The sequence below is a fragment of the Nycticebus coucang genome, chromosome 21 (assembly GCF_027406575.1).
Source record: "Nycticebus coucang isolate mNycCou1 chromosome 21, mNycCou1.pri, whole genome shotgun sequence".
Taxonomy (NCBI): domain Eukaryota; kingdom Metazoa; phylum Chordata; class Mammalia; order Primates; family Lorisidae; genus Nycticebus; species Nycticebus coucang.
This window is the reverse complement of record NC_069800.1, coordinates 35,259,636-35,272,421: the sequence shown is the minus strand read 5'-3', so window position 1 is coordinate 35,272,421 and position 12,786 is coordinate 35,259,636. Positions and strand designations below refer to the sequence as shown.

Below are 12,786 nucleotides of genomic sequence, written 5' to 3'. Positions count from 1 at the left end.
ATATAATTTACAAGGAACAAAAGAACAAATTCCTTATAAAAAACATCAGCCATTGCTTACCACAGGGCTGCTTTAAACTGAATCAATTCAAAGGAATCTAACCCACATCTCAGGGTCTGTTCTGCTATCTCCTTGGCCTGTAAAATCAAAACAAGACAAAGACAATTAGCTTTCACAGCAGGAAAAAGTACACACCACATCACAGATAGGAAGGGCCTTCCTAACATTTGGCCAAGAGCACACTGTGCCCTTTCCCTCTATGTGACACTTTGTAGACATCGACAGATTAAAGTGAAAGCATCATGTTAAGGGAAACAGGTACATGCTTTCTTCAGGCTGGGTTCTCAGGACAAAACTGCATTTGGGCAGGTAGCACTGGAACTGAATCTGCTAGAAAGGTATGACCAGCTGGGATGACGCCACTGGAATATCGAGATCTTGAAAAGTGCTTTCTCCTCTCCTCTCCCTTGGCTTTGGAGGACAGACTACTACCCTTAAAGAGTTTCGGCCAGATGCTAAGAATATCTAAATAGCTAGAGTTACAAAAGATCACTTTTAAAGTGATGGTGTGAGAACTGATATTGGGTGACATCCCACTGCTTTGTATATGTCTTCCGCCATGTAGCAGCTAAAGGGCTGAGAAACCCCGAAACAGTACTAAGGATACGAGCTCAGTAAGTAGGGCAGAGGGCAAGGAGCTGGTACTACGGCTACAGTCTCTCTGAGATCTACATCATACACAACCTTTCCAATGTCAAATGGCTTCCTTCAGGAAAGGTCCTATTGGCATTGGGAGGCATCAAGCCGACTCTTCTCATCTCCTTACTGGGTCAGATATAGGAATCCAACTCAGCAGGGCAGGTTAACCGCAAAACAGCAAGGAAGATAATGGTCAGAGAATGAGAACACATGTGCTTGTCTAGGAAAGGCAAGTCAGAGTTTCTAATATTTTGCTGTTTTTTTAAACAGTGAATTATGGGAAATCAAACTATATAGCTCAGTACAAACTTACCCAACTTAATTAAAATTCACAGTAGAATAATCTATATTTTTCTTTAACTTTTAAAAGCCTTTTGTTTATTAAGCCATTAAACAAAACAGTGCACTACAGAATGATTTTCTTTAACACAATCAGACATCTACAAAGAAGCACTGATTAGCGATCACTCACAAGACATCAGCAGCATGGTCACAGGCAGCAGCAGCTCAGTGCTCGAAGGGCATCTTTCTCCTGGTGCCAAAGAGGCACAAGCTCACACAAAAGTTAAGTACTCCCAGGTGTTCAAAGAATAAACAAGTGGGTAGGATGTTTTACATTAAAATAACAACTACAGAAAGAGAAACGGTGTTTAAATTACCTTTGTTAGACTGGAAGTTTTAGCATAACATGCAATGCCAGCCAAAACAGCCTCAATAACAGCAGCATATACCTGGGACAAAAGCCTACTTTAAAAACAAAAAATAATGGTTAACACTACAGCATCATATTTCATCAAAAGCTGCATGCACATACATGATAGTCCCTAAGAAGCTGATTTTTAAACAGAATAAGAAGAGCGTAAAAATGGAACTCATTAATTTCTTTTTTTAAATTGAGACAGAGTATTACTTTGTTGCCCTTGGTAGAGTGCCCTGCATCATAGCTCAAAGCAACCTCAAACTCTTGGGCTCAAGCAATTCTCTTGCCTCAGCTTCCCAAGTAGCAGGCCTGAGCTGGGTTCGAACCCACCAGCTCCAGTGCATGTGGCTGGTACCCTAACCACTGAGCTACAGGAGCCCAACTCATTGATTTCTAACACTTTTAAAAGTTATGGGCGGCGCCTGTGGCTCAGTAGGTAAGGCGCCGGCCCCATATACTGAGGATGGTGGGTTCAAACCTGGCCCCGTCTGAACTGCAACCAAAAAATAGCTGGGCGTTGTGGCAGGCGCCTGTAGTCCCAGCTACTTGGGAAGCTGAGGCAAGAGAATCGCTTAAGCCCAGGAGTTGGAGGTTGCTGTGAGCTGTGTGATGCCATGGCACTCTACTGAGGGCCATAAAGTGAGACTCTGTCTCTACAAAAAAAAAAAAGTTATATGCCTGGTTTGATTTATATTTTGCTCTTAAGTCATCTTAAGAAAAGTCAGTTTCTCTGAACTCTACCCCAAGGACCATCCCTCTCTGTTTGTGGGCAAACAGAATAAAACCATATTGCCCCTATATGTGTAGGAACAGAATATACCTATAGACCAGAATTCCTTTGGTGTCACAGTGACAGACTTGCTGCTTTTCCAGGGACCAACTACACTACACCTTCATGTAGTGTCCTCATCAGACCCTGCTGAAAGCTGGCTGTCACAAGAACCTCGGGGTGGGAAACTCAGGGGCAAGAGCGATTACCCCATTCAGGGAAAGGCTGGGTTCCACTTCAAAATTCAAACTAAACAACTGCAGACCACTTTCTGAATAGCTGGCTCAGAATGAAAATGCTTTTGAGGAGTTCCCTCACCTTCCCCCTAAATTTTACTCTTCTCTATCGCTTTACTCCCCAAAGTCATTATAAGGAGATTTTTTTACTTTGCCAGATTGGGTTTGCTATGAAGGACCCATAAAAATCCAAGTCTGATTCCCTTCACGGAGGAAGAGTTTCTCAACTTTCTCAATTGTTGCTGTGTGGTTTGTCTCCAGTGCATTGTAGGATGTAAAACAGGATCTCTGGTTTCCACCCACTAGATGCTGGTAGCATCCCCCAGTTTTGTCTCCAGACCTTGCCAAATGTGCCTGGGAGTGAGTAAAGGTAGAGTCAGAGCAGCAGAATTGTCCTTGGCTAAGAATCACTGCTTTACAAGGAGGTCCAAGCTCTTAGGGCACTTACCAACAGAAGGGGCTTATCTGTGAGGCCCTGAAAGGCAAGGGGAGGTGCCTGGCAAGGAATTAACAAGGACTCACCTAAAGAATGTATCTACTTTTAAGCCTGTGAGACTCTTGTTAGAGGTAAAAGGAGGTGGTAAGAGTTTGAAAACAGGAAGAAACACCCACATGGTCTAATCTACTCCCTCATCTATAGAAGCAGCAAGTAGAGCTTCTGGAAGTGTAATAAACTGTCTCAGGCCACAGAAAATTCATGGCTGACTCAAACTCAGACTTGTTCTCAGCCCGGTGCTTTTCCACGGTGCCATAATATTACCAACTCCTTCAGTTTCGTCCTGCATCACATCTCCACATTGTACATGAGAGGTTTGAGTTGGGTTGAAGGAGAAAAAGGAACAGAAAGACGTCATATAACAAAATGACAGCTCCAAGGACCAAAAGATCCTAAAGACTGCTGGCCAGGCTGGAGCGGAGGGTACACCCTGGTAGGAAGGGGCCCAAGGAGATTATCAGAAAGCTTGGTCACTTCCAAGAAAGACCAGAATTACATATACCATGACACTAAGGATGAAGGTTTTTTTATTTTATTTTTTTTTTTAGACAGAGTCTCATTATATGTCGCCCTCAGTAAAGTGCCATGGTGTCACAGCTCACAGCAACCTCAAACTCTTAGGCTTAAGCGATTCTCTTGTTCTCAGCCTCCCAAGCAGCTGGGACTACAGGCGCCTGTCACACGTCTGGCTATTTTTTTGGTTGTAGTTGTCATTGTTGTTTGGCAGGCCCGGGCTGGATTTGAACCCGCCAGATCCAGTGTATGTAGCTAGCAACCTAGCCACTGAGCTATAGGCTCCGAGCCAAGGATGAAGTTTTATAAAGGCCAACCCAAAAGAGGTTAAGGTATCTCCCTACCGGGCTGGGTGCGGTGGCTTACACCTGTAATCCTAGCACTCTGGGAGATTGAGGCAGGTGGATTGCTTGAGCTCAGGAGTTCAAGATCAACCTGAGCAAGAGTGAGACCCTGTCTCTAAAAATAGTGTGTTGTGGTAGGCACCTATACTCCCAGCTATTTGGGAGGCTGAGGCAAAAGAATCACTTGAGCCTAAGAATTTGAGATTGCTGGGAGCTACGACACCATGACCCTCTACCAAGGGTGACAAAGCAAGGCTCTGTCTCTAAAAAAAAAAAAAAAAGAAAGACATTCCCCCCACTCTCCTGAGCTGATTCAAACATCACTCAGCAGTACCAACACTGGTCAGGCCTCCCCTTTCCTTGGCCTTTTCCTATGCAGATCCTTAGAAAAGAGGTTTAACACACATGGCTACTGAACCATAAAATGACTTGGACAGCACTGCTGCCATTCGTTCTAGGACTCCATAAGAACCTAGTTCAATGTGGGCCCTGCTGCAGGGCACCAATCACAATTCAAGGCAGTGGCTAAGCTCTGCTGGCATGGAAGCAGAAGTAGGCACAAAGCAAGACTACACCCACCAAGGCATGAGAAAATGGCTGACTGAAGTGAAGGAAACTGCAAACAAACTGATTACAGCTACATAAAACCTAAATGAGCCAGGTATAGTGGCTCATGACTGTAATCCTAGCAAGAGGATTGGCAAGAGGATCAATGCAAGAGGATCACTTGAGGCCAGAAGCTCAAGACTAGTTAGGGCAACACAGTGAGACCTCATCTCTAAAAAGAAACAAACAAACAAAAATTAGCCAGCTGTGGGCGGCGCCGGTGGCTCAAGGGGTAGGGTGCCGGTCCCATATGCCGGAGGTGGTGGGTTCAAACCCAGCCCCGGCCAAAAACCAAAAAAAAAAAAAAAAAAAATTAGCCAGCTGTGGTGGCAAGTGCCTGTAGTCCCAGCTACTCAGGAGGATCTCCTGAGCCCAGGAGTTTGAGGATGCAGTAAGTTATGATCATGCTACTGCACTCCTGCCTGGTTAATAGAACAAGATCTTCTCTCCAAAAAAAGAAAAAAATTGGGGTGAGGAGCACGATGGTGGCCGAGTAACAGCTTCCTTGCAACTGGGCAGTGTGAGTCTGGGGTGACAAGACTCTAGGCATCTCTGGCTGGTGGGATCTGCTCATAAACATCCCCTTGAGGATACAGGGAGTCAGCGAGAGACATCTGGACCCCAGGAGGAGGACAAAAGTAGTGGACAACGGGCGGCGCCTGTGACTCAGTTGGTAAGACGCCAGCCGGGTAACCCGGCCCCGGCTTAACTGCAACCAAAAAACAGCTGGGCGTTGTGGCGGGCGCCTGTAGTCCCAGCTACTCAGGAGGCTGCGGCAAGAGAATCGCTTAAGCCCAGGAGTTGGAGGTTGCTGTGAGCCGTGTGATGCCACAGCACTCTACTGAGGGCCAGAAAGTGAGACTCTATCTCTACAAAAAAAAAAAAAAAAGTAGTGGAAAACTAGACTCATCAAAACCCTGGTCCAGAGGCACAGCAACCTAAAGACCAAGAGGAAGTGAAAGGAAAATTAGGGCAAGTAAACAGATAAAAGAAATCACTCATGAGAAAGAATCAGCATAAAAATTCTGGCAACATTAAAAACCAGTCCAGAGCAAGACCCCCAAGGGAATTTAGAATACAGGTGATGAAAACAATCAAGGAAATGATGGAAACAATGACAAAGTGAAAAATAACCAAAAGGAAATCCAAAAACAGAATCTAATCAGAGATGAACAATATGAAGAATATAGAAAGGATATAGCAGAGCTGAAGGAACTGAAGCAGTCAATTAGGGTACTTAAAGATGTAATAGAAAGTATCAACAACAGATCAGACCATGCAGAAGAAAGAATCTCAGAGGTAGAGAACAAAGCTCTTGAGATAGTTAAAGAGGCAGAAAAGAAGAGAGAGAAGGGCGGTGCCTGTGGCTCAAGGAGTAGGGCGCCGGTCCCATATGCCAGAGGTGGCGGGTTCAAACCCAGCCCCGGCCAAAAATCACAAAAAAAAAAAAAAAAAAAAAAGAAGAGAGAGAAAGCAGAACGTTCACTGACAGACTTATGGGACTTAATGAAGCATTCAAACATACAAGTGATAGGTATCCCAGAAGGGCAAGAAGAACGCCCCAGGGGAATGGAAGCCATATTATAAACAAAAATTTCCCAAATATCACCAAAGCCTCTGACACACTCCTTTCAGAGGGATATCGGAACCCAGGTCGCCTCAGCTCTAACCGAGCTTCTCCAAGACACATTGTGATGAACCTGTCCAAAGGCAAGACAAAAGAGAAGATTCTTCAAAAGCTGCCAGGAGTAAGCACCAGTTGACCTACTGGGACAAATCCATCAGGGTGACTGCAGAATTCTCTAATAAACCTTTCAAGCAAGAAGAAAATGGTCATCTACCTTTAATCTACTTAAACAGAACAATTTCCAGCCCAGCATTCTATATCCTGCTAAGCTATGCTTTAAAACTGATGGAAAAAGAAATAACCAAAATTAGAGCAGAATTAAATGAAATTGAAAAGAATTATACAACAGATGAATAAATCAAAAATTGGTTTTTTGAAAAGGTCAATAAAATACATAAACCTTTGGCTAACCTAACCAGAAAAAAAAGAGTAAAATCTCTAATCTCATCAATCAGAAATGACAAAGACGAAATAAAAACAGACTCCTCAGAAACTAAAAAAAATCCTTAATGAATATTACAAGAAACTTTATTCTCAGAAATATGAAAATCTGGAGGAAACTGACCAATACTTGGAAGCACATCACCTTCTAAGACTTGAAATGGTGAACAGGCCCATATCAAGTTCTGAAATAGCATCAATCATACAAAATTTTCCTAAAAAGAAAAGCCTGGGACCAGATGGCTTTACGTCAGAATTCTACCAAACCTTTAAAGAAGAACTAGTACCTATATTACTAAACCTCTTCCAAAATACAGAAAAAGAAGGAAGACTACCCAACACGTTCTATGAGGCAAACATCACCCTGATCCCCAAACCAGGAAAAGACCCAACAAGAAAAGAAAATTATAGACCAATATCACTAATGAGTATAGATGCAAAAATATTCAACAAGATCCCAACAAACAGAATCCAGCAACACATCAAACAAATTATACATCATGACCAAGTCGGTTTTATCCCAGGGTCTCAAGGCTGGTTCAATATACGTAAATCTATAAATGTAATTCAGCACATAAACAAATTAAAAAACAAAGACCATATGATTCTCTCAATTGATGCAGAAAAAGATTTTGACAATATCCAGCATCGCTTCATGATCAGAACACTTAAGAAAATTGGTATAGAAGGCACATTTCTTAAACTGATAGAGGTCATCTACAGCAAACCCACAGCCAATATCGTACTGAATGGAGTTAAATTGAAATCATTTCCATTCAGACCAGGAACCAGACAAGGCTGCCCATTGTCTCCACTGCTCTTTAACCTTGTAAGGGAAGTTTTAGCCACCACAATTAGGGAAGAAAAGGTGATCAAGGGTATCCATATAGGGTCAGAAGAGATCAAACTTTTGTTCTTCGCAGATGATATGATAGTATATCTGGAAAACACCAGGGATTCTACTACAAAACTCTTAGAAGTGATCAAGGACTACAGCAGCATCTCAGGTTACAAAATCAACATTCATAAATCAAAGCCTTTATATATACAAACAATAGTCAAGCTGAAAAAACAGTTAAGGACTCTATTACATTCACAATAGTGCCAAAGAAGATGAAATATTTGGGAGTTTATCTAACAAAGGACATGAAAGATCTCTATAAAGAGAACTATGAAACTCTAAGAAAAGAAATATCCGAAAATGTTAACAAATGGAAAAACATACCATGCTCATGGCTGGGAAGAATCAACATTGTTAAAATGTCCATACTACCCAAAGCAATATACAATTTTAATGCAATCCTATTAAAGCTCCACTGTAATACTTTAAAGATCTTGAAAAAATAATACTTCATTTTATACGGAATCAGAAAAAATCTCGAATAGCCAAGACATTACTCGAAAATAAAAACAAAGCAGGAGGAATCATGCTACGGGACCTAAGACTATACTATAAATCGATAGTGATCAAAACAGCATGATACTGGTACAAAAACAGAGAGGTAGATGTCTGGAACAGAATAGAGAACCAAGAGATGAACCCAGCTACTTACCATTATTTGATCTTTGACAAGCCAATTAAAAACATTCAGTGGGGAAAAGATTCCCTATTTAACAAATGGTGCTGGGTGAACTGGCTGGCAACCTGTGGAAGACTGAAACTGGACCCACACCTTTCACCATTAACTAAGATAGACTCTCACTGGATTAAAGATTTAAACTTAAGACACAAAACTATAAAAATACTAGAAGACAGTGCAGGGAAAACCCTTGAAGAAATTGGTCTGGGCAAGAATTTCATGAGGAGAACCCCCCGGGCAATTGAAGCAGCTTCAAAAATACACTACTGGGACCTGATCAAACTAAAATGCTTCTGCACAGCCAAGAACACAGTAAGTAAAGCAAGCAAACATCCCTCAGAATGGGAGAAGATATTTGCAGGTTATGTCTCTGACAAAGGTTTAATAACCAGAATCCACAGAGAACTCAAACGTATTAGCAAGAAAAGAACAAGTGATCCCATCTCAGGCTGGGCAAGGGACTTCAAGAGAAACTTCTCTGAAGAAGACAGGCACATGGCCTACAGACATATGAAAAAATGCTCATCATCTTTAATCATCAGAGAAATGCAAATCAAAACTACTTTGAGATATCATCTAACTCCAGTAAGATTAGCACATATCACAAAATCCCAAGACCAGAGATGTTGGCGTGGATGTGGAGAAAAGGGGACACTTCTGCACTGCTGGTGGGGATGCAAATTAATACATTCCTTTTGGAAAGATGTTTGGAGAACAATTAGAGATCTAAAAATACATCTGCCATTCAATCCTATAATTCTTCTACTAGGTATATACCCAGAAGACCAAAAATCACATCATAACAAAGATATTTGTACCAGAATGTTTATTGCAGCCCAATTCATAATTGCTAAGTCATGGAAAAAGGCCAAGTGCCCATCGAGCCACGATTGGATTAATAAATTGTGGTATATGTACACCATGGAATATTATGCAGCTTTAAAGAAAGATGGAGACTTTACCTCTTTCATGTTTACATGGATAGAGCTGGAACATATTCATCTTAGTAAAGTATCTCAAGAATGGAAGAAAAAGTATCTAATGTACTGAGCGCTACTATGAAACTAATTTATGGCTTTCATATGAAAGCTATAACCCAATTATAACCTAAGAATAGGGGAAGGGAGAGGGGGGGGAGGATGGGCAGAGGGAGGGTGATTGGTGGGATTACACCTGTGGTGTATCTTACAAGGGAATATGTGAAACTTAGTAAATGTAGAATATAAATGTCTTAACACAATAACTAAGAAAATGCCAGGAAGGCTATGTTAACCAGTGTGATGAAAATGTGTCAAACGGTCTATAAAACCAGTGTATGGTACCCCATGATTGTAATAATGTACACAGCTATGATTTAATAAAAAAAATAAAATTGACGGAGAAATCAAATCATTTACTGATATACAAACATTAAGGAAATTCACCACAAGACCAGCTCTACAGGAAATACTTCAAACTGTTGTACACACTGACCATCACAATGGATCAACAACAAAGTAAGAACTCAGCAATTAAAGAACAGAACCTAGCTTCCACACCGATGCAAAAGATAAAACTAAGCAATGGACTCTCACAAAATAAGAATAATACAACACTGCCATACTCTTTTTTTTTTTAGGACACATTAAAATTTGCTTTAATACTTCTTTGGGGGAAAAAAAATCACACTTGTAGTGAATGAACAAGAAACATTTTTATGCTATTATTTGTATCTACCATGCCATGAATTCATAGGGAAGAGGTTCCAGTAGCTCAGGGAGGCACCTTGCCATCGAATGTGACAAAGTATTGATTGACTTTTGAATTCACGGTAAATAGGTTTCAGCACCTTGTACCACTGTTACATGGGGGTTATTGGTTATCCTGTGTGCTATGCTGTACACCTATTATGCCATGAGCTCATGGGGAATAAATAGGTTCTTGCACCTAAAGTCAAAAAAGACAATGATAGTCACTTTATATTGGTCAAGGGTAAAATACAACAGGAAGACATTTCAATTCTGAATATTTATGCACCCAAGTTAAATGCTCCCAGATTTTTGAAACAGACTTTACTCAGTCTGAGCAATATGATATCGTATAATACCATAATAACAGGGGACTTTAACATTCCTTTTACAGAGCTGGACAGATCCTCTAAACAGAAATTAAACAAAGATATAAGGGACTTAAATGAGACTCTAGAACAACTGTGCTTGACAGATGTGTATAGAACACTCCATCCCAAAGATAAAGAATATACATTCTTGGGCAGCGCCTATGGCTCAACAGAGTGGGGCACCGGAGGTGGTGGGTTCGAACCCAGCCCTGGCCAAAAACTGCAAAAAAAAGATTAAAAAAAAGAATATACATTCTTCTCATAGCCTCATGGAACATTCTCCAAAACTGATCACATCCTAGGACACAAAATAAACCTCAACAGAATCAAAAGAATTCAAATTTTACCTTGTATCTTCTCAGACCACAAGGCACTAAAGGTGGAACTCAACTCCAACAAAAAAAACATTCAACCCCACACAAAGGCATGGAAATTAAACAACCTTCTGTTGAATGACAAATGGGTGCAGGAAGAAATAAAACAGGAAATCATTAACTTCCTTGAGCATAACAACAGTGGCGACACAAGCTACCAAAACCTATGGGATACTGCCAAAGCAGTTTTGAGAGGAAAATTTATCACTTTAGATGCCTACATTTGAAAAACAGAAAGTGAGCACATCAACAAACTCATAAGCCATCTTATGGAATTGGAAAAAGAAGAATAATCTAAGTCTAAACCCAGTAGAAGAAAAGAAATATCCAAAATTAAATCAGAAATCAATGAAATTGAAAACAACAGAATCATTCAGAAAATTAACGAAATGAGTGGTTGGTTTTTTGAAAAAAATAAATAAAATAGATAAATCTTTGGCCAGACTAACTAGAAATATAAAAGTAAAATCTCTACTAACCTCAACCAGAATTGATACAAGGGGAAATAACTGATGCTACAGATATACAAAAGATCATCTCTGAATACTACCAGAAACTCTATGCCCAGAAATTTGACAATGTGAAGGAAATGGATCAATATTTGGAATCACACCCTCTCCCTAGACTTAGCCAGGAAGAAACAGAGCTTCTGAACAGACCAATTTCATGCACTGAGATTAAAGAAACAATAAAAAATCTTCCAACAGGCTCAGCATCTGTTGCTCAAGCGGCTAAGGTGCCAGCCACATACACCTGAGCTGGCGGGTTCAAATTCAGCCTGGGCCCGCCAAACAACAATGATGGCTGCAACCAAAAATTAGCAGGGCATTGTGGTGGGCACATGTGATCCCAGTACTTGGGAGGCGGAGGCAGGAGAATCACTTGAGCCCAGGAATTGGAGGTTGCTGTGAGCTATGATGCCACGGTACTCTACCCAGGGTGACAGCTTGAGGCTCTGTCTCAAAAAACAAAAGCTTCCAACAAAAAAATGCCCTGGTCCAGATGGCTTCACACCAGAATTCTATCAAACCTTCAAGAGCTTATTCCTGTACTGCAGAAATTATTCCAAAAAATTGAGGAGGAAGGAATCTTTCCCAACACGTTCTAGGAAGTAAACATCACTCTGATACCAAAACCAGGAAAAGACCCAACTAAAAAGGAGAATTTCAGACCAATTTCATTAATGAATATATATGCAAAAATTCTCAACAAAATCCTAGCCTTATCATCAAAAAGTCATACATCATGATCAAGTAGGTTTCATCCCAGGGATGCAAGGCTAGTTTAACATATGCAAGTCCATAAAGGTTATCCACCATACAAAGAGAAACAAAAATAAAGACCATATGATCCTCTCAATAGATGCAGAAAAAGCATTCGATAAAATCCAGCATCCTTTTCTAATTAGAACACTGAAGAGTATAGGCATAGTTGGCATATTTCTGAAACTTACTGAAGCTATCTATGACAAATCTACAGCTAATATTTTATTGAATGGAGTAAAACTGAAAGCTTTTCCTCTTAGAACTAGAACCAGACAAGGTTGTCCTCTGTCACCTTTACTATTCAACATAGTGCTGCAAGTTCTAGCCAATACAATTAGGCAAGACAAGGAAACAAACAGAATCCAAATGGGAGCAGAGGAGGTCAAACTCTCCCTCTTTGCTGACGACATGATCTTATACTTAGAGAACCCCAAAGACTCAACCACAAGACTCCTAGAAGTCATCAAAAAATACAGTAACATCTCAGGATATAAAATCAACGTCCACAAATCAGTTGCCTTTGTATATACCAATAATAGTCAAGATGAGAGGCTAAATAAGGACACAACTCCCTTCACCATAGCTTCAATGAAAATGAAATACCTAGGAATATACCTAACAAAAGGAGGTAAAAGACCTCTATAAAGAAAATTATGAAATCCTAAGAAAGGAAATAGCAGAGGATATTAACAAATGGAATAACATACCATGCTCATGGCTGGGAAGAATCAACACTGTTAAAATGTCTATACTTCCCAAAGCAATCTACCTATTCAATGCCATTCCTATTAAAATACCAACATCATACTTTCAAGATTTGGAAAAAATGATTCTGCGTTTTGTATGGAACCAGAAAAAACTCCATATACTCGTATAGCTAAGGCAGTTCTTAGTAATAAAAATAAAGCTGGGGGCATCACCATACCAGATTTTAGGCTGTACTACAAAGCCATAGTGGTCAAGACAGCATGGTATTGGCACAAAAGTAGAGACATAGACATTTGGAATAGAATAGAAAACCAGGAAATGAAACTAATA

The 12,786-nt window shown here is 40.5% G+C and overlaps 1 protein-coding gene across 3 annotated transcripts in view; it reads right to left on the bottom strand.

Annotated features, from left to right (window-relative positions):
- Positions 1-12,786, bottom strand: part of DNAAF9 (dynein axonemal assembly factor 9) — a 171,709-nt gene that overhangs the window by 80,367 nt on the left and 78,556 nt on the right. For 2 of the 3 annotated variants that reach the window (XM_053573869.1, XM_053573871.1), the window contains exons 13-14: positions 1,359-1,446; positions 61-137 (exon numbers count right to left, since the gene is read on the bottom strand). In XM_053573869.1, coding sequence (XP_053429844.1) covers positions 61-137; positions 1,359-1,446 — 165 coding nt within the window. The remainder of the gene's footprint in view (positions 1-60; positions 138-1,358; positions 1,447-12,786) is intronic. The other variant, XM_053573870.1, reaches the window with a different exon arrangement.